Here is a 22,949-nt window from a genome sequence, read left to right as displayed (position 1 = left end):
ATGAAATTCTTTTTTAGCAATGGTAGGTTAGCATTTAAATGTGAATGTTATTCAATATTGAACAGTTATAAAAGAAAAATGAAATTAAACAAAATAAACATAGCAACTATAAAAGAAAATGTCATTTTTAAATGCACGTATACTAGGTAGGCAGCTGGCCAACTCTTCAAGCAGCTTAATGGCTGTGCATCTTTTCTCTTTATGTTTGGGGATGAGGTTTAATGACTGAATCCTCTTTTCGCTCCCCCATTCCCTTCCGAGTTAATTTCTGTATGTTTTATCTAGTCAGTTTATATTGTAAACTCTTCCGGGCAGGGACCATGTCTTTTAACTTGTTAATTTTTGTAAATCGCTATGTATATGGATAGCCTGATATACAAATAAAGATATACATACATAAAATTTCAGTTCACTTTTTTTCTCAGCAAATGGTATTAGTATGTAGTAGAACAGGGATCGGCAATCGTTGGCACGCGGCCTGCCAGGGTAGGCCGGGCCAGTTTGTTTACATGCCGCATCCGCAGGTTTGGCCAATCGCAGCTCCCACTGGCTGCGGTTCGCTGCTCTAGGCCAATGGGGGGCTGCGGAAAGCAGCGCAGGCCGAGGGACGGGCTTACACTGGCGGGCTGTGTGCCAAGGTTGCCAATCCCTGTAGTAGAGTTAGTGATCGTGACATTTAAGTAGGCTTGCTAGCAGATAGCACCATGAGGTAATCAAAAAGGTAGGCCAGCACCTACGTCAAGGTATTCTTGTTGGAATATTTGACTGTGGTCAAATGATAGGTAGTCAGTTGACCAGTCAATTGAGTGGCTTGCCAAGGCTATTTTAAAATGGTTTATAAATAGTTAAATTTTAAGATTACAACAAATCAGCAACTAACTAAACTATCCTCTACAATTGGCTTTATTAGCTACATTTTCTATTTTGTTAATATGTAACCATGAAATAGACTTTCAGTAGATACCTTCAGGCATCTCCATACTAATTTGAAGTGACAGGTGTCATTTTTTATTTTTGTTGCATAGTCATGATTGCTCATATATGTGCTACCTTACCATCTGTTGTGGAAAAGCATAAACAGTCAGATTTAGGCATTCTTCCAAAATGAAGCCAAGTATATAAGCTTGCTGCAAAAGCACAAGCATATCACAAAGCTTTCTCAATATTTTTGTACTGATCATGAAGAAGCTCCTCAACTTACTGATCCTCACTCCTTCATAACATAGATATCCTTTTAAAATGTGTGTGCTGTGTTTTAGATTGCCTTCCCTGTCTGAAAAGAGAAAAATATTTTTAAAAATGCTAAAATGTGAAAGTATAGATTTTCTATTGTAGACGACATACATGGGGAGAGGGAACTCCCCCAAAAATCATATAAAGTCATTACTTTATCCTTCTCCATGTCTTGCTTCAGCACTGTGATATCTGAGAATTGCTGCCAAAAACATTGGTTAGTCAGGTGGTGAACTTAAACTATTATTTGTTATGTAAAACCATGCTTGTTTTACTGTTAGTTTATTCTTCCCTTCTACCCACTTGTTTTTCACACACCTGCTTGTGTCTTGTCATAAACCAAGGTTGTAAACTCTCTGTGGAAAGGAACTTTCAAATATGTTTGTACAGCGCCTAGAACAAAGGGTCTCTGATCTTGGATTGGGGGACCCTAAGTGCTACTGTTATACAAATTTGGAGAAAGCAGTTGCTGAATGTGCGGACATGGAGAAGTGTGATTTTCAAGCTTCAAAAGCCTGCTAGAAGGGATTATTTTCATAATAGCTTCTTGCATGTCTATAGCTAGAAGCTGTACAGAGGAAGCAGAGCCTCAACAGATCTTGGAGTGTCAGAGGTAAGGGAGGCTGTACTACACATTATGTCTCCAACAGCCACACTAGTCTCAGCTGTCCAAACATGATGCCAAATTCCTCCACACAAGATTGTACAGCCATTGAGATAAGGAGAGGCATTTGTGTCTTCCTGATGATGTAGCAAAGGATAGGAATGGTATACAAGTGGTGGAGATTTATTTCTCAAGGGTAAATGTTTGCGAGGACACAGAAACCTCACTTCATCATATCTGCAATATCCAGGATTCCAGAAAAGGAGGCAGAGGCCATTTTATCTTTTGCAAATTGTGGGGAATCAGGCTGGTCCCTGTTTTAGATATTCTCAAGAATCTAATCCGTTGGGTTACAGGGAATGGATCACTTGATTACCTGTTCTGTTCATTCCCTCTGGGGCACCTGGTATTGGCCACTGTCAGAAGACATGATAGTGGGCTAGATAGACCTTTGGTCTGATCCCAGTATGGCTCTTCTTATGATCTTATTCTCTTTGTAGTCCCCCAAGAGGAAAACTCAAGTCCCAAAATGTGAGCAAAGAGGAATAAGTTCAGAATGGCAATTTTAACTGTGCCCTCCTTACTATCCAATTTTGATAGATTGAACAGCAGGAGGCCTCTATATTCTTATTAGAGACACAAGATGGGTGAGGTAATATCTTGTTGGACCAACTTGTGTTGGTGAGAGAGATGATTGTGTTTCAGTCTTACAGAGAGCTCTTCTTTAAGCTTGTCTCTCTCACCAACAGAAGTTGGTCCAATAAAAGACATTACCTAACCCACCTTGTCTCTCTAATACCCTGGGACCAACATGGCTACAACTACTCTATAGTCCTATGTTGTTCACACAGGTGGTTCTCCAGGTTTTGCTACAAGTACTGTACTTTACTCTTTGATCTCTAGACCTACCTTGAGAGTATTTATCAAGGATTTGATGATGGTAATTACATCCCCCAGTGAAGAGGGGGATTCAGCTCTTTAGAAAAATACCTTTAAAAAGATGAGTTCTTACAAGGAAGTGTCTGGCCTCTGAAACGAGTCCTTAATCTAGCAGGATGGAAGAGTGCAAGAATCCCCATCCCAGTGATACTATTTTATTTTAACCATTGGAAATGCCTCTGAACAATCACTGAAGTAGAGGAAAGTTAATATCTAGATTTAAAAAACAAAACATAGACTTTATAAAGAAGACTTGGATTTATGTGCCAATACTAGTATTTTAATCTCATTGCCTAACATTGCAAATTGTACCAGGAATGTGGTGTGCTGTCCCTGTAAAACAAAATAGGTTGTTTATTTTGAGAGCAGTTCCCAGGGAAGGGAAGGGAAGATTTCAACCTTTTGCACCTCCAATGTCCTTTAGAATCTCACTAGCTTGAAATTCCTAACGAGCCCGGGATTTTCTTTCTCCAGTGAATTGTTGGAGTCCTTCGTATTTTCCGTACACTGAAATGTTTAGATTGCTAGTTTTCTCCACACTGGCTCCTGCAGTTTTCATATAAATCTTTTAAATTTTGTCATCAAGTAAGTTGGTGTTTTGTTCTGAATGTCTGCTGAATAGCTTTTTAATAAGGCAGACTACACTTGCAGAGGTCACTCATGGTATCAAAACTGTTTAATGTTATACGTTGTACAAAGAGGGGAAATGATTGAACCAGAATGGAATTTCAAAAGGAGACTGGCTGCAATGGAAAACAAAATTTGCCACTGGTAGAGTGCTGTTTAAAGTAGATTGTTAATGCATATAACTATTAGTGTGACTCCTATTTCTTGCTAGTAAGATCACTGTAGCTGAAACTTTGATTTAAAAAAGAATGTAACTGAAAATAAGCCAGGTAACTTCTTGTCCTCCAAGTCAGGGTGCCTTTGTACACTCTTTGTACATTTTATGCATTATTCCTAAAATGGTACAACAGTTTCGTTCTGGTAGACTTTTTGTAAAGGAAGGTAAAATGTATATAAATGTTTATACATTCATATTTTGTCACTTTCTCTCTGTGACAACTACAGTAAACTAAAAGAACAAGCTGTGTGTGAAGTTTATCCATATTTATATTTATAACAAGTGTATATACTTATGTACCAGACAAAAATTAGCACTTTAAATGTAAAATATTTTAGATTACAACTGTAATTTTGTCTACTTTTCTTTCTGAAAGTCACAAGGATTCATTAATGCTGGGGTTTTTTCATTACTTGTATTTCTGTAATACCTTGAGGCCTCACCTGAGGTTTAGGCCTCATTGTGTTAGGTACTCCGTAAACACACATAAGGAGTGGTCCATTCTCTGGATAGTGTACAGTCTAAATAGAAGAGAGACAAAGGGTGAGAGGGGAAACAGAGGCACTGAGAGGGAAAGTAACTTGCCCAAAGTCAGAAAGCAGGTAAGTGGAGGAGCTGGGGATAGAGCCCATTTCTTCTGACTCCTAGTCCAGTACACTACCCACTGGCCCATGCCTCATGAATCCAAATAATTACTTTCTACAGTAACTTTGAAAACATTTGCTGCTCTGGTGTTCTAGCTTTGTTCTTTTGCAAATGTTCACCCCCACCCTCGTCAGGGTTGTATGGCAAACTCCTAAATAGAATATTCCTGTTTGTTCTTATCCCCACATTCTCTGGCCTGTTGAAAGATTGTACCTATCCTCCCATGCTGACAGGAGCTGCAGCGAGAGAATTACTAGAACAGTTTTCATAGTAGCAGCCGTGTTAGTCTGTATTCGCAAAAAGAAAAGGAGTACTTGTGGCACCTTAGAGACTAACACATTTATTTGAGCATAAGCTTTCGTGAGCTACAGCTCACTTCGTCGGATGCATTCAGTGGAGCTGTAGCTCATGAAAGCTTATGCTCAAATAAATTTGTTAGTCTCTAAGGTGCCACAAGTACTCCTTTTCTTTTTACTAGAACAGTGTGATCCTTGTTTCATTTAGCTTGTTCTAAATGCTAGGCGTGTGTGGTTTGCTCATGCATAATCCTGGGTTGCTGTATTGGTAAGGGGAAAGGGTAAAATGACAGAGGGAGATTTACAAAGGAAGAAGACAGCTATTCCAGTGGTCTGGAATTTGGAGCCATCTGAGTTAGGCTCAACTTTGCATCTCTTACTCTGTGTGCTTGCAAGGGCTAGGAAGTGGTTATAGGTAGCACCCTTAGTTCGTGTGACTGTGGGGGGGAGAGAGAATAATTTGTTTGGGTTTCTAGACCCTCTTTTTTGCTTTTTTTTCCCCCTTCCCACTGTTCCAATGAGCAGCATTAAATTATACATTTCTTTGAAGTATTTTGGAGTGAAATTTTTTGTTAGCTCTAGGGATTCCTGTCAGATGACATAAGGGTGTCAGTTTGTACAAATTCTTCCAGGTATACCTTATTTCCTGATCAGTCAAGATTACTCTCCAAAGAAGCCAAAAAAAATGTGTTCACTGTCTCAAATGTCAAAAGGTTTTCACATATATTTCTGATGATCTTCCAAGCAGAATGTTAAACTTAATTATGAACCTTTTAATACTGTGATGAGCTTGGTGTGTACTGTAACCAAAGTAGATTTTATATGTTGGTCAAACATTGTAACATAGTCTGACTCATCATGTACAAGTGAGGTTTTGATAGACATTTTTCTTGTGTGATGCTATACTACTTATATTTTATAAGATTGTTTGTTTCTTTTATATACTAGATATGGCTATGTAGTTAAATCAGCTTTTCAGATTTGCATTCTTGAAATAACCATGACTTGAGAACAGAAGTGTTGTAAAGATGATACAGACAAAATTCATAGCAAGCAGATGCCTGATCTCTCTCGAAAGAAAAGCTGCAACTTAGAGATTCAGTGTAATACCTAGAACCCCAGTGTTCTGTAGTGATTTTTAAGTATTTTAAGAACATAGCTAAGTATTAGCTATGTTGCATATTGATGATGGTTTGATTGTGAAGCATTATAAAAAAGGGGTGGGGAGAAGCTCTTCATTGATCCATCCAAGCTGAGGAACTTGACTCGCTTGTTTAACTCCGTCATCAGGATTTGCTGACCAAAAGTAACCCCAAACTCACTTCTGAATTTTGTTTGTTTTCTTTCATAGTTACTTGGACGATGTTTCTTGACAGTGATGCAGGTTCACTTTCAGTTTTTGTCACAAGCTTTGCAGAAGGTCCAACCAGTGGCACACTCCTGTTTTGCTGAAGCTGTAGCTCAGGAAAGGAAGAATGCTAGTGGGGTGGGAACCTCCAATTTGAGCCCCACAACTGAGCTAGAAGATGCAGTACGATCGTGGAGAGGAGCTGCAGAGGTATGGATGCCTTGATTTCAATGAAGCTGAATATTTCATATTAGTAACTGGCAACTTAGAAATTAGTTGCCCTAATTTGCAAAACTCTTCATATTTGTTTTTATATTAAAGGAACACTAAACTTGATATTTAGTCCTATTTTCTTTAAATGACTTAAAATAGTTTTAGGTACTATTAATTATCCTGGAGCCAATTTTCGTATTTCTTTAAAATGTTTTTCTCTATGTGAAAATCCTCACAAAAACTAAGGAAACAGTCTGTAGTGAAGCAGTGGCATTATTCACAAAGTGCTGTCAGATGTACTAACTAGAAATATAGAAAAATAATTTTCTCTGATCTTTCATTTATAGTAGCCTTTGTTCTTGTCAAAAGAGTAGGCAAAGAAGACACCGCAAAAGTCGGACAGAAATTATTTTGATGGTGTCTTGATAATGTTTTGAATATGTATCCTATTCTGTATTTTAAAAAGGTTACTCATGACTTTTATGTCCAATTTGTTGCAAAGCTGCTGTTCTTGCTGGTGGTTCAATTACAAAATTGTAAAACATTTTATTATGTTACTCAAAATTATCTTTAGATTTATACTTCCAAAACACATACTTGTGGAATCCATATCTTCCCTGCAAGGAAAAATCACTTTTCAAGGGAACCTAGTTTAATAGACCTAAAATACTTGCTTTTCCTCTTTCTATAGCTAACATTAAATTTATAATCTGCTAGAGCAGAAACGGCTTTAGACTTTTTGAGTACATGGTTTCCTTAAAATTAAAGTATGTGCTTTTGAAGTCTAATTTGGCAGAACAGACAGGCGTGTTAGTAATCTTTTATTAACTAACATCTGCAAGGTATAGGACAACAGACAAGTTTCCTGTTGGACTATGAATTTAAAAGAACTATTTGTAACTGGACAAACGGCAATTGCTTTCTCTCACTGACTGGAATAAAATGGGGATTTACAACTGTTTGCTAGATACAATTTTTGGGGAATATTATTGTTTCATACTTTTGTTGTTAAGTTTATACCATAGCTTTATCTACTGTGAATTCTGTTAAGTATGATCAGGATTTCAAATGTTGTCACTATACAAAATGTCAGCTAATCTTGTACGTACTGTAGGTCAGTACTTTATACTCTTAGTTTCTTGGAAGTTGCAATATAGAAATTGATATAACTGGTTAAAATTAAGTACTTATGTACTTGGGTTGGGGCCTTAATCTTTATGATAAAAGAGCCATTTAGGACCTTGGCCCAGTTAAGCTACTTTTATGAAGGAAACATATTATGATGTGTCAAAATATAGAGAATCATATACAGATTAACAGAACCAAGTCTCAGAGTAGCAGCCGTGTTAGTCTGTATCTGCAAAAAGAAAAGGAGGACTTGTGGCACCTTAGAGACTAACAAATCAAGCCTATTAGGCATGCAAAATGAGAAAATAAGAGAAAAACACAAAACCAAATTATCTTCAATTATAGAGCTAGAAAAAAGAAACATCTATTTCCACAATTGACTAAAATCACCAGTCGCGATAATTGTAAGTTTTAAGATACTATATGAAAATCTATGCTCTTAAATAATCACTAATATATAGCTTTTTTTTTTTCTATAATCCTCACCGGATATACCAGTTAATTATTGTTCTTGGTCCTGGTGTGGGAATTTTGGGTAGACTAGATCTGTCCCAATGTTGAACCAGTACTATGATTATATCTGATTATGCCTTATGTTAAAGGCCACATCTCGACTGAGAGAAAGAGGCTGTGATGGGTGTTTGGCTGGAATTGAGGTTCAGCAACTCTTCTGCTCACAAAGTGTGGCAATCCCTGAGCATCAGCTAAAAGAACTGAACATGAAAATTGACAGTGCTTTGCAGGTTAGTTACCTTAATTTTATTTTTTCCACATGTCTACTACAGTCAAGAGGTATGGGGTTGAAGCGGGGAAGGAATGTGTTATACAAAAACATGTAGTTCAATCAGCTGAGAAAGGGTTGTGACTTTGCAGTATTGTCTATAGAAGATTGTGGATGTGTTGTGAAATATGACAGTGTAAATTCATATATATACACACACACACACACACTTTTGTATCACTTGTTGATTATGGCTAACTTGTATCTTAAATCATTTTGTAATATCAGGCATATAAAATCGCTTTGGAGAGTTTAGGCCATTGTGAATATGCAATGAAGGCTGGCTTCCACTTGAATCCAAAAGCTATTGAAGCAAGTTTGCAGGTAAGAGCCACTACTCTTTTTTCCTCCTGAAAATGAATGGTAAAGAATAGTAGTAATTCCTTAAATTTTGGTCTTGTTATTAGCTTTTTATTTATTGTCTCCCTTTCTTGCTCATTGATCTACATTTTGTCTTCAAGGGCTGCTGTTGTGAAGCTGAAGCCCAACAAACAGGAAGGAGACAGACTCCACCTCAGCCAATTCAGTGTGAACTCCCCACTGTACCTGTTCAGATAGGATCTCATTTTCTAAAAGGAATATCCTTTAATGAGTCTGCAGCAGAAAACCTGAAGCTGAAAACGGTAATAACCCTAAATCTAACCTCTTGTAAAAATTCAATATTAAATATTCAGTATTATATTACAATTTTAAAACCAGTCATGCCAAATGAATTCAAAAGGTATTCTTAGAACTAGTGGGAAAATGGATTTCTAAATTTGGGAGGAAGGTAAGGTGGGAGTATCATCCAAAAATTATTTGGATATCTTTATCAGCATTTTCACTTTTTCAAGGTAAACTTAGCTCCCTGTTCCTGGAAACGTTAAAAATGGCTTGTGTTTTGAACTATTATTTACAGTGTCTCATAAGTAGTTCTCTTTTGTATTCTGATTATTATACTAATTTCCATAATTCAATTTATGCAGGTGCATTTTATAACTTAGACTCTTTACAGGTAGCAAATGCTTCAGTTAAGATTGAGAAAGCTTTTATAGTTAACACTACTGTGTGTATTTAATTTCCTTGAATGAATCCTTCAGACAAATCAAAATGACAAGATAAGGACATTTGCGAACATTTTATTTTGTGTTTGTAACCTCAAAATATACATGCAGTATTAAATTTTTTTCAGATGTATGTTACTCTGTTTTGAGTAGTGTGTGTAACAGGCTTTTGTGACTTGCAGCACACAATGCTACAACTGATCAAAGAAGCTGGTTGCCATAATGGACTTACACCCCGGGATGACTCTCCTGTTACTGAAGTACTAAATCAGGTTTGCCCTTCTACTTGGCGGGGAGCCTGCAAGACTGCTGTACAGTTATTATTTGGCCAAGCTGGATTGGTAAGTAACTATGGCTGATAGGGACAGATCAGCAGTAAACAAAATATTTTTAAAGCTATATTTGGACAAGAATACCTCTTCTCTTAAAGTAAAACTGAGATCATTTGGGCTGATAGAACAAGATGCTGAGCAATTTGGAGGACTGGGACCATTGTCCTCAGACCATCAGTTTACAAGTTCACAAAATTAAGTACATGACTTAGTAAAATATGAAAAGTATTAAAAGCTCTGTAATTACAGTTAACAATTTGACCAATAATTTAACAATCAAAACACTTACATAAAACTACACTAAAGTTTCTCTTACAGATGTTAAAACATTATTACAACACTCTGGAAATTGGTTCACAGTTTCTTACAATGGGCTCCCCCGTTTCCAGTGTTAGAGAGAACTTTCTGGTAGACAAGATGGATTTTAGCAGACCATAGATTCAGAAGTATTAATTGTAGTTGAAAACTTAACACTCTAACATAAAGAATATTTTGAACATTGACTAATTTTACAAAAAGAAAAGCACTAGAAGTTTTAAAATCAAATAGGAAGCTGCAGCTTTTACAACCTGATGTAGATTAGGACACAGGAAATGCAGCTCCCATTTTAATGCATGGTAAAATCAGGGGACTACCACATTTTTAAAAAAAAAATTGTATTCTGCAACAACTTTTGGAATTTGGAAGAGGCTTGCTGGAGGATTCTCTGCTCCTGGAAGTCTTTAAACCACGATTTGAGGACTTCAATAGCTCAGACATAGGTGAGAGGTTTTTTGCAGGAGTGGGTGGGTGAGATTCTGTGGCCTGCGTTGTACAGGAGGTCGGACTAGATGATCATAATGGTCCCTTCTGACCTTGATATCTATGAAACTTTGAAAATACTGTTTTTCACAACTGATGTGGGAGCTGGATTTCCTGGTTACTTGCCAGGAGGAGGTCCTCCTCTTCGAATATCAGTAAAATGGCAATTCCAATGGAGACACTTGCACTATTCATCAGTAAGGTATATTTAGGAACTGTTCGGGTATTGTTTTAAGATACGTATGTTTTCTTAAGTAAACATTTTTATCTATGGTATAACTAATCACTGCAGTATTTTTATTTAATAAAATGCACTTCCGTTTATTCATGATAAGTGTTTCTTTTGAGCTATTGTGAATTTTCAATCTACTGGGCAAGTAAAATGGGAGCAGATTTCCTTTAACAACAATGCAGCAGGAAGTATGTGTGTGGTATGTGTTTTAAAAGTGCGTAAGAGTTTCTGTCACCTTCTTTTTAAGCCAGCACTTCGTACAGAATCAAACTTTGGTCTAACTGTTGGATTATGTACTGTCAATAGTCTTTTACTTTGTGTGCAACCTGAAGATAGAATGATCAAGAATTAGTGGTTGATTTTAATCTTTGATAAAAAAAAATGCATTTTGCTACATATCTTGTATGGTCAGCTCCTACATCTGTTCAGGCAAGTGAAGTAGCTGATTTATATGTGGCTTTGACTTACCTCCAGTCTTAGTTTATGAAAGCATTTCTTCTAATACTGTTGAGTTGATAATATCTACAGAAATAGTGAAGCTTCATTTGTCATGCTTTTCTTTTTGAACATCACTTACTTTGGTATTATAAGCATCGCATTAAATAACTTCTACATCTTCTAAGATATTCTCCCTTGTTCGTATCTTAACTCAAGAGACTATCATCATAACTGTGACATGTAAAATGATATTGACTCTAACCATGTTATTCTGCTTTCTCTGCTGCTAATATGGCAGCAGCTGTTCTGCTACTATCAGTCCCCTAATTGCTGGTAGGAACCTCTGTGGCACAGGAGGGTAGCCTTTTAGGGGTAGAGGAAGAGGAAGGTGTAGAGGAAGGTGTTCGGTGGTAGTACAGTAAGATTGTTGGTCTCATTCTGATTAGGTGTTTTTGAGGAAGAAATATTTTTAAAACGTTAAATACAAGAGGGGTTGGATCAGGGCAGAGCTGTTCTCAGAAGGGGGATAGGTGGTTTCTTCACCTGGAGTGGGAGGCTCAATAGCAGTGGGGCATGAGAAAACACAGAGGGCAGGGCAGCCCTGCTGGCCATTGAAATGCTGCTATCATGAGAGTTCCATGCTGGCAGCCGGGAGAGTTGTTGGCATAGAACTCCTTTGATTATAGTGCAAGCCAAAATGAAATTGCCACTTTAGGAATAACTTGGGTAAAATCATGAATAACTCCATTTGCTGCTGGCATCAATTATCTAATAGCAGAGGCCTTTTATATTCAGAGGCACTAAGAAGATGCATAAATAACAGTCAACAGTGTGTGATCTTTCACTCTGCTAAGCCTCATCTTCTTATACTCCTGTCTTACTCGTGGTTTGTCATTCCTTTTTGTTCCCCCCCTCCCCCCAAATTACACTGTAATCTCTTCAGAATAGGGATTTGCCATTTTTGTCTGTAGACTGCTTTGCACACCTGTGGTGCTTTGTAAAAATAATTCTGCAAAATTAAATTACATTTGCGTACAATTTTATGTAATGACGACAAATTCTAATCTTTTCCTTTTAAAGCATTCTCTGGGTGGGGTGAGGGAGGAAACACCTGTAAAACAAGAACAATAGATGTCTGATGAACAGGAAGCCATTTCCTAAGTAACCACCAGGCTGGGTGTGAGAAACATGTGTTCACTGTATTTTGAATTTATTTTGTTCAGAAGTCGGATAAACGAATGAGGAGTAGAAATAGTACGCCCTTCATGTTACTGTTTTTAGAAACTAATGCATCTGTATTGGCTGAGATTTATGAGTTAACTTGCTACCTAAATGCCAAATAAAACATTATAGAACAGTCTCATGAAGATTTAGTTTACTCTATGCCGCACATATTTTGGCTATGCATCTTGTTAGAAAAAGATTAGAAAGTGAAATGGAGCAGTTACTCTAGGTATTCAGTATTTGTCTTACTTTGTAGATTAAGAACCTGATCTTCAGATTTAAGTCAACTAAAGTTGTGACTACTCAACACTTATGAAAATCATATTCTAAATTTTCAAAATTACATTCAAATGTTCTGACGTTCACCAAGGTTTATTCTGCTACGCTTGGTTGAACTTAGCCCATTGTGCTTGATAATTCAAGGGTCTTTGCATATGCACTGGTACGCTCCAGCTCTGCTTTGTGCTGCTCCAGTAATGCAAAGCAACTGGAAACCCAATTTGACTGACCAGGCCTGCTGTATTGTAAAGATACTAACATTGATTTTTATTGTTAACATAAGGGTATGTCTATACTTAAACTACTACAGCAGCACAGCTGCAGCGCACCAGCTGCACTGTGTAGCGCTTCAGTGTAGACATTATCTGTGCCAACGGGAGGGGTTCCCCATTGGCATAGGTAATAATCCACCTCCCTAAGAGGAAAAGGGAAAAATCAAAAGATAGGAGCACAGCACTACCTTTCCTAAAGAATCATCTCCTGCATTTGTTTACAAATGAGCACTGGCTGATTTGTTTGTGGCATTGCCTGACTTCCAGTCTCTTATCAAAACATTTATGTTAGTACTGTTGAGTTGACACTTTTGTAGTAATGTTGAAGTTACATTTTGTGAATGCTTTTCTATGCGATTTGTCATGCACTTTGGTATTAAGAGTCATATTTAATGACACCCGTTTTTTTAAATAGCACTAGCGCATGGATTTAAGATGTTTTCTTTTTAATGTGTCAGGAAAAAATCACAACTATGACTTTTCTTAATTGGATATCATATAATGTAGGGATAAAATGAAACTAATTATAATAAAGGTATTTTTGTACTAGCATTTCTCCCTGCTATTAGCATCGTGTTCCTGTAACAGCAACATCCTAGCTTCTAGTAATTTCTAAACCCAAGATATCGTAACCTTGGCCAAATGTTGAGAATTTTTCTTCATGTTTGTAAGTTGGGTCTGAGTGAAGCAAGATTTGCTCCTGAATTACACACATCTAAGTTACAGATGGCATCTGTCCTTTGAATACTAGGAATAAATCATTCATAAATCTTTCATTTCTTATCCTATCATACATATCTACGGGTGTGGCATAAATCAGTAGATCTTCAGAATAAAATTCAAGTTTCATAAATACTTCGAAACCTAAACAAAGTAATAGAATGGCATTGTTGTTTAAAAAAAAAAAAGGTGTATAGAAGCTTGTACATAGGGCGAACGCTAATCATAATGGCCTCTTTTTTTTAAAAAAAAAAGTGTGCTCAGAGACTGTTTACAAGTAGGGATGAATGGACTGAGGCAAATATCCAGGGGAAACGAATGCAGTCATGTGCTCAGTGATGGAACACCTAAAGGGTGGGTAATGGCAGTGCAGTTATGCGTGCTGCAATTTTAGGAGGTTTGACACCATAGGAAAGAACATAGGATCTCAACAGTCTTCAGGCCCCTCCATTTCAAATGCTTCACCTGACACATTTCTCCATCACCATTAGTGATGCCTGCCTACCAGATAATAGCAGAACCAGGTGGAAGGTGACTGCAGACGCACCACTAAAATCCCTTAAGGCTTCTCTGCCCTGGAGGACTTTTCCATTTCAAAGTTAAATGGTACAGCTTATCTGTTAGTCATGGACATGAGGTCTGATGGTGACTCAAACGTTGCTGGGAGTCTCAGCACAACCAAAATAAACTATTATAAATGACCAAAATGGCCTGTGGATGAAGACTGGACCTCAAATGAAAACATGAATCAAATGTGGAACCTTCTCAAAATATCATTATTTAGGTTTATGCGAACCCATCCTTCTCAGTCAGTTTCCCTAATAAGGGAAGGTTCAAGACAGAATGGTAATTTCCAAACCCTCCAGCTTCAGAAACGATGTCTTATGGAGGGGGACCCAAACTCAACAAATTGGATGGTCATTTCCCTCTTCTTACTAAGGAAGGCATTAATAATGACACACAATTCAGGATGGGCAGAGGCAGGGACTGTGTATGTAGGATCTTAGAACCCAGAAAACTGTGGAATTTCAAGTTAATCTAGAGTTGCAGACTAAAATAACATTCATCTCTTTCACCTCAGGCATCCCAATTAAGTATCAGTTTTGTACAAAAGAGTTCACCAAAAAGATGCTTTTGGGGCTATTGAGGTAGTGGCTTGGGAGACTTAGAATTCCTTGCCTCCAAATGTGATGGCCATTGTGGTGCCTGTTGAAGTGCACTAGTTGATACTGCATGCGGTGATGCATAACAACAGAATGTAGCTGAGGATAAAATTATATCACTGCTGTTTTATTTATATGCTTGATTTGAGAAATTATCCTACTTTTGCTGTCTTGATACATTAAAATGGAAATCAAATTGCAATTATATTTTGCTGCAGTTCTGTGTGTGTTGCCAGTTTTCATTACCTTTTGAACTTCAGGTGGTAAAACAACTTAACCATATTCTTAAAAGAACTAAATATTGTTACTTTATTTGCTTAGGTGGTTGTGGACACAGCGCAGATTGAAAATAAAGAAGCATACGCTCCTCAGATTAGTTTAGAAGGATCCAGAATTGTGGTGCAAGTCCCATCAACTTGGTAAATAAATATTGTATTTCAGATAACACTAGTAGGCATGATTTTATTTTTTATATAGGAAAACCCATGATGTGATATCATTGAATGTTACTCCCAGTTCTAGCATCTGCCTCATCAGACTTCTCCAATCTGGAACTGAGGTGTGGTGCTTCTGCTGTAGGATTGACTGAAAGGTGTGCCTAGAATTTCTTGGCATGTTCTCTGTTAGCTGCTAGTATTTGCGCTGTTTCTTCAGGAGGCAATAGAATGGAGACAATGCTGTTAGACTAGAATACTGAAGAGTTTTTTTTAAAAGAAGAAAGGATGGTAATAGTTAAACAGGCGAAAGAAAAGGCAAACAAATCCTTCCCTATTATACTCACTCTTCTGTGGCAGACCTTCAGTGTATGAAGTGCTAAGTCACCTCTCTTTTTCTGAGGTGGCATATCTCTCTCTGGAAGTCTGGGAGGTGAGAGGACCTCCTCAAGTATCTTGGTGGCAGGTGTGGGACTCTGGTACCTCATTGAACCTTTCCAGAAGGTTGGTGTGGGGTCTTCAGTAGTGTAGACTATGGAGCTAAATGAATTCATTTTTCTAATTGCCAGGTTTGACCAAGTATTGTCATCCTTTTGAAACAGCAAGCACATTTTCAGATCTCTTTTATTGCAGCGCCTCCAGTAATATGGACTACTTCAGTTTATGGTAGGTGATGAGTCTGAGCCTTTAGTGGAGACCGCCTGCAACTAATAGTATATATGGCATTTCCTCAAGTGTAAATGGCCTAGTCACTTTCCGCAGAGAAAGGTGAATTCTTCTTTAATTCCTCCAGATTATAAACTGGCACTCTGGGTATTTTCTGTCATTGGAATACTGTTTAAATTGCTCTATTTTTTGAAAACAACTAAAAAGAAAATGAAGACTACTTGAACCACAACTGAAAATCTTTGGAGGAGCTCCCCATACTGACAAACAGTAATAGAGCACTGTCTATTCACTATGTGATAGAGGTGCTATTTAAGTAGTTGACCAAATCCAGATGTTAGTGTATCACATTTTAGACAATCACATAAATCCTGTTGGCTCCCTGTCGGACAAAATACTCATGGGAGATCAGACTCTAGAAATGGACTGCTCACTGGGTATGGGCAATGGTTGCTTCTCTTTTCTGGTTAAAGGCAATTGTTATTTCTAAAGACTCTTTGATTAAGTAGTTGGTTGGAATTCTTCGTGGATCAATTAACTATTTCCTTGTGTACCTTTATGGTGCTTGATTCCTCCAAGTGAAAGAGAGAATTCTCTGATTCCAGGTCTGGTGCAAATACCTTGGATTTAATGAAGTTGGTAGCTGCCTTTCTCCATGTCGTGGCTCAGGTTTCTGACCACCTACTTGTAGAATGTTCCGCTTAATGGTAGCAAGACAAGCCCATTAATTTTCAGGTCACCTAGTACATCTGAAGTGTAACTGTTTATTCCTTACCTCTAAGGGTTGCAAGTATATTTAGGGAGGTCTTAGAGCATGATGTTAAGTATTCCAGACCATAAAGAGTCTTTGCATCCTCACTAAAAGTCTGGCCCCTAGATCTGTTCAACATCCCAATTGTACTTCTAGGGCAGTGCAAATTATATTTTCTCCTCCACAAAAGGTTCATTTTAGGTACCAAAGTAACCATTCCTTTATCATATCTACAGGTAATAGGAGAGGCTTTTCTGAAACTAAATCTAGTAGATTGAGTTTAATTGCTCTTCCTGGCGGGCATCTGATAAAGGGCTCATCCCTGACTGGAGCTCACTAGGCAGATATAAGGCTGTTAGTTTCCTGATCTCACTTGGAGAGGTACTACATAAAATTCTTTAATCTTTTTTCCCTACAAAATTTTGTCCCCTAATTACTATCAAAAAGAAGCAATGTTCTCCACTGGTGTCCCATTTCAAGTGACAACAGTTCTGATTTTGGTTCTATGGCTGGAGAAATAACTAGGTTTTGGCAATTCTTGCTTTGGTGGCTCAGTGAAATCTTTGTTAGTAAGTTAGTAGACTTGGAGTCAGTGGGGGTAATCATTCAGCTATCAGTTCCAGGAATTCCTAGTATCAGTGGATCTTCAGTTATTTTATGATACGTTAGTGTTAACAACAATATCTAGGGCTTGCCCTGAGCTACATCTGACGTATAAGGCCCTACTTTTTGAACTAGCGAATGCTCTGTAGCTCTTCCCTAAAATGAAAGATAGACCCAGTGCATCAGTTATTCCTACCTCTTGATCTGGGCCTCAGGGGTGCCATTTGGGGTGGGTGGCACATTCCCCTTCCCCTCCCCGCAAGCTTTGTACCACATTTTGCAGCTGGAGGGAAGATGCTGTCCTTCCTTCCTTTCCCTGCTCTGGAGCCGCTGGGCTGCCTCTGTTTCCTGCCATGGAACTGCCACTGTCCGAGCTGCTTGGGACTGGGAGCCTGCCTCCTGATCTGCTGCACAGAGCCAGGTGGGGCTGATCTCGGGGTGTCCCCTCCCTCCTCCCATTGTGTGCCTGTGCAGGGAAAGCCCTCCTGCCCCCTGGATCTGCCCCCTGTGGCAACTAGGGACTGAGTGCATGGCTGGCCACCGCAGCAGCAGCTTCCCCTTGGACACAGCCCCTCCCTGCACCCTAAGCAATATCCCTCCCAGCACACAGCCCCTAGCTATCCCCCTGCCTGCACCCTGAGCAGTTTTCAAACCTTTTTAGATGAGCTCCTTCCTTTGAGTTATTTTTGGTTGTGGCCCCCACCCCATTATCTTAAAAAACAAACAAAAAAAAACACAACAAAACCCAACCAAACAAAAACAAACAAATAACAAACCAAGAACAAATATAAAGTTTTTAGGTGCCTAAGTAGCCTCTGGAATCATGGTTAAAGTTGCCCCCTCCCCATCGGAAATGATGCCCTTGCTGGGCCTACCTGTTGTTCTGACTAACTGAAGGGATAATCAACTTGATATCGATCTCTTCAATTAAGATTAGTAATGGAGCTGGATAGAAGTTCCGTATCTCACACTCAGAATTGAGACCAGCTGTTTGTTCAGAAACAACATAAAGAAAGTGAGAATTAATACCTAGCCTGATTTGCATTGCAAATCCTTTCTGTCATTGCCCTGGTAACTTGTCAGGGAGGGCATGCATGTGATGGGTCTCTGTGTCTGGATGTAGTTTCATGGGTTTAACTGCAGAAAACTAGAAAACAAGGTGTACTCTGATACAAAACAAGGTGTGCCTCTCAAATAATCTAGAGTCATTTAGCACGACAGAATTGAGTCCTGACTTCTATGGCGGCTGAGCAGGTTACATCTCTTAACCAGAGGTCTACAGGAACTGTATCAGGTATGAAACGTCACCAGCCCCTTAAACTGGAGGCTTTTGAGGGATATCAGATGGCACAAGGCAAACAGTACATAATGAAAAACAATGTGCACTGTATTCTGTAACTGAGAGCCATAAGACTTGCCATGCATTGTGTTCTGCTCAAGCAGCTGTGGTATGAACAAACTCCTCTTCAGGCATCTATGAAAAAACAGGATGGAAACTAATAAACCAAACATGGAAATCACTTCATCTGTAAGCTTTTAACTTTCTAGGAGGTTGAGCTGAGAGCTGTCTTTCCTCATATGCCAACCAAAACACCGGTCAAATACTGCAAGCCTTACAAGAGACTCAAAATGCTTTCTTTTTCAGGTAGAACAGAGGTTACGTTTTCATCTTTCTTGATGCACAGATACAGTGCTGTTGTGGTCTGTAGCAGCCCTCTGTGGATAATCCCCTTCTAATGCCATGATATACTTAAGCATGGACCTGTTACTGATTCTGATCTAATGACTGAGTGACTTGGAAGGGTGAATGTAACTCAGAAATGGCTAGTTGGGAAGTTCTGTACTCTTAAATTGCCCAATTTTCATTCCTTTTGCAATGTCTGGAAAAAATGTGCTGGCTGTCCTCAATAAGAATACATCTCTCCACACCTGTTCCTGAGCTTGTATTTTATTTTTTTCCATTAGGAGCTGAATAGAGGTCTCTTGCTGTAACTTTTGTTAGGGTTCAAGCATCTGCCCTGAGTAGTCTCCATGGCAGAACTGAAGAGTTTTCATGAGGGTCATCCATTGATAATCATGGATAATTTTATATTTTAAAGTTGTCTCTCCAGATCTCCAGTTAAACTCACCCTTCCCTGCAAAATGGCTGAGGACTTAGCTAATGAGTTTACTGTGTAAACCCCCTCAGAAGCCTGTAAGTCAGTTTCCTTATTTTATTTGTCTATTAATATAGTCTTTTTTATAAATTGCCATAATCTCTGCTGGGAGATGGAACTTTCAGGAGAGAGCAACTATTTTTGCACACGTGTGCGTGAATTAACTTTTCACCCTATTCGGCAACCTGCTTCCATTTGGGCCAAAAAGTAGTTCTTTCCCAGACCTGCATTAGAGAACGCTTGCCATTAAAGATATGAAAAGTTTTTTGTTTTTTTTTTAATGGGGCGGGGGGTGAGTTTTGTCTTTTCAGAGTGTAGTAAAGTACTTGGGGAGCTTCTAGAATCACTTTTTCCAAGTGATTTAATCTTTCTTGCACCGGCTGAACATGGAGTGCCTGTCCTTTTTCACTCATGTCAGGCTGGCCAAACCTCTTCCAGACTGAAATTGCAGAAGCTTCAGGAGAAGACACTGAGGTAGCCACTTGTTTTGTGTAAGCATTTCAAGTTGGGCACTTTTTGCTTCTGTGGACGCCATTTCCATTGTACTCAAAGCAATTTGTTCTTGATATTCTTGTCTTTTTATTAGGGATGTGGGATTGCTATAGAGATCCTATCTGTTCCAGAGTGGTGGACCATAGAATTCAGAGAGAGGATATTTTTACTGTTAGTAATGGTTCTGCTTCTCAAGTCTACCAGGGCTGAATGACCCATGTGAGAAGGTTATGTCATATGTGCCTAGTGCAGAGACTTCTGTTATACTATAAATTATTTCAGCACTGAACATTGCCTTACTGGTACAAGTAGCTTTTTTGGGGAGATAACAGGCAGGTCTGAAAGGAGAGATACTGAGAATTCTGAGTCCTTATTTGGTTTCTGCTGCCTGTCATTCTTACAGCATGAGTGCAACCCATCCATTCCAGTTTGTGAATTTCATCATCAGTACTTGGTAGCAATTCTCTGTTCTTACCCAAAAGCAGAGTGATTTTGGTTGCTCGTGTTAAATGGTGGTAGCTAAGCTATCTATGAACAATAACTGATTTGTTTCACAAATGCATAACCAAGTTTTAGCATAATTAAGTGGCATTTTGTTGCTTTTATTAAACATTTATGATTGGAATAGTCCAAGAATAGCTTTTTAAAAAATTCAATATTTTTAGGTGTCTGAAGGAAGATCCAGCAACAATGTCTTTACTGCAGAGGAGTCTGGATCCAGAGAAGACTTTGGGACTGGTAGATGTGCTCTATACTGCTGTGTTTGACATAAACAGGTGGAAGGAAGGAAGGTACATCTCACATTTTCCTTATGCTCTACTTTTCTAGTTTAAAAGAAGTCAGTTATTTGGAGGTCTGTAAGATGACTCAATACAATATTGCAAAAATTGTTAGTGTCTGTTCATGGGGGGAGGAAGGCAGAGAATTGGGGCATATATCAGACAGTAAGAAGTTTGCAAAGCTTAGGTAGCCTGGAGGTAGATGAAAAAGTGGAACAAAAATTACCTTCCTGCAGTCTGCTGGCCTATTGGAAAGACATGGGTGTGCCTGTCAGATTTTTGAGCCTTATTAAAATACAGTTTAAAAAAAATGAATACCCCAAAACGTCAAGTCAACCAGACTAATCAATACCAATGTAGCTGTTTAGCTAACATCACTCTGTCAAATAAGAAAATAATTTATTAGTCTGATTGACGTTAACCAAGATTTGTCTGAAGAGCTCTATTTTTTGTTTCCCCCATCCATTACCCAGTTATTCAGTTTCCCAAAAATACACAGACTGAAAGTGTAGACTTGTTAAGACATAGTTTTGTATTAGGCTAATATATTGGTTGGCTTGAAAGAGATGTTTTTTGTTGAAACAGGGAGCAAGCTTTGCCATGTATTCAGATTCAGTTACAGCGTGAGATCTGTGACTTCGGGAATCAAGTTGACATGCCGTCTGGAAATGGAAGCAAGTCATCGGGAGGCCTGCAAAAGACTTTCTCAAAACTGACTTCACGGTTCACAAAGAAAACTTCCTGCACCAGTTCAAGCAACAGTGGAAGTTACTCTATCCCCAGTACGCCTTCCAAAAATGTCTTCATAGGTAACAACGCAGAGGAGAAAACTAAAATGCCCAGTAACATAGACACACGGTTACAAAGTATTTTGAACATTGGTAATTTCCCTAGGACTATAGATCCATTACAGTCAACTCAAAGCACAAGTAACCAAATAGTCAATGGATTTCTTGTTGAAAGGTGTGATAATTTCTTCAAAGCAGATGATGGCAAGGATGATAAAGGTATGAATTTACCAACTGACCAGGAAATGCAGGAGGTTATAGATTTCTTGTCTGGTTTTAATATGGGCAAATCCCAGCAGACTTCTCCATTGGTGAAAAGAAGGAACTCTGTTGCATCTTCTACAGCAACAGAACAAAAATCGGGAGCAGTGCAACAGCAACCACAGTCTATGTCTCACACATCTCTGCACCCTTCTCAACAAGGGTTGTCACAGCAACAGCAGTCACAAAAGCAGCAGCAGCAAATGCAGTATTATCAACATCTTCTCCAACCATTTGGAGCGCAGCAACAGCGTGTATCCAGCAAATGGGTGAATAATTCTTCACAGCAGTCGGCACAAGCCATTGGGACTGGATTGTCTCATATTAGTCAGTGGAACAATCCTGGCTTCTCAGATCTGAGCTCTGATTTGTATAGCTTGGGTCTTGTGAGCAGCTATATGGACAGTATGGTGTCTGAGATGTTAGGACAAAAACCACAAGGACCTAGAAACAACACATGGCCGAACCGTGACCAGAATGATGGAGTCTTTGGGATGTTGGGAGAAATTCTGCCTTTTGATCCTGCAGGTGTGTATCTTTTTTTCTTTGAATAATTACATTTTATTTATACTTTTTACAAAGTAAAGAATCTTGTTAAATGTTGGTAGTAATGATAACAGTGTTTTTCATCCGTGGATCCCAAGTGTTTTACAGGGGTCAGTGGGCATTAACATGTGTGCACTTTTATTTTTAACAGTTGAGCAAATTGAGGTACAAAGAGGTTTTAAGGCCCAGATTTTTAAAGCTATTTAGTGCTGCACTCAGGGTCACAACATCTAACTGATTTAGGAGCCTAAATCTAATTTTCAAAAGGGATTTACGCACTTCGTTTAATTCCATCTACTGACAATGGAATTTAGGCTCGAGATATAAGCTCCTAAATCAATTACGCGTTGTGATCCTGAGCGCAGCAACGCCTAAATAGGCCCGGATTTTTAAAGCTAAGTGACACCCTGCAAGTCATTGGCAAAGATGAGAATAAAACCTCAGTTTCTAGCCCTAATTTCAAGGGTTTCTGAAACTTTTTCATAACATGGACCACATCACAATACAGAAAAGGATCCTTCACAATTATCTTCGTACTCACAACCCATCTAACATCAAAAAGTTTCTGCTGTGCAGAAATTATGCAGTTATTAAAACTGCTTGGAGATGCATTAGTTGTACTGGCAGAGGAGTCTCTTCCCCTTTGCCCCCAACCGTGACATTGTCTCTCAATTCATATGCACCTGAGGGCTGTAGAGACGTTTTAACAACCAACTCACTTGTCTCCTACTTGTATGTGGCTACTTTGTTCACTCATCTAGCTTTACTGCTTACGGTCAGGCCTACCTGTTGTGGTTACTACAAAGGCAGTCAGCACCATTTGTTAAATTCTAAAAGGGTAGTGCTCTGACTAGGTTTATTAATGGTAAGAAGAAGAGAAAATATTCAGAGTGTACGATAAGTATTTCTTTTAGTACTAAAATGAGAAGAGAAGTTAC

At 38.6% G+C, this 22,949-nt stretch overlaps 1 protein-coding gene across 4 annotated transcripts in view; it reads left to right on the top strand.

The window, feature by feature from the left end:
* The window catches only part of GARRE1 (granule associated Rac and RHOG effector 1), a 108,489-nt gene that overhangs the window by 68,586 nt on the left and 16,954 nt on the right, over positions 1-22,949 (top strand). For all 4 annotated transcript variants that reach the window (XM_073307906.1, XM_073307907.1, XM_073307909.1 and 1 more), the window contains 8 exons: positions 5,913-6,119; positions 7,853-7,993; positions 8,260-8,355; positions 8,493-8,654; positions 9,257-9,415; positions 14,857-14,954; positions 20,303-20,428; positions 21,002-21,993. In XM_073307906.1, the coding sequence (XP_073164007.1) occupies positions 5,913-6,119; positions 7,853-7,993; positions 8,260-8,355; positions 8,493-8,654; positions 9,257-9,415; positions 14,857-14,954; positions 20,303-20,428; positions 21,002-21,993 (1,981 nt within the window). The remainder of the gene's footprint in view (positions 1-5,912; positions 6,120-7,852; positions 7,994-8,259; positions 8,356-8,492; positions 8,655-9,256; positions 9,416-14,856; positions 14,955-20,302; positions 20,429-21,001; positions 21,994-22,949) is intronic.

The sequence above is a fragment of the Lepidochelys kempii genome, chromosome 12 (assembly GCF_965140265.1).
Source record: "Lepidochelys kempii isolate rLepKem1 chromosome 12, rLepKem1.hap2, whole genome shotgun sequence".
Taxonomy (NCBI): Eukaryota; Metazoa; Chordata; order Testudines; family Cheloniidae; genus Lepidochelys; species Lepidochelys kempii.
The sequence above is the reverse complement of the archived record's forward strand: the minus strand, read 5'-3'. Positions and strand labels throughout refer to the sequence as shown.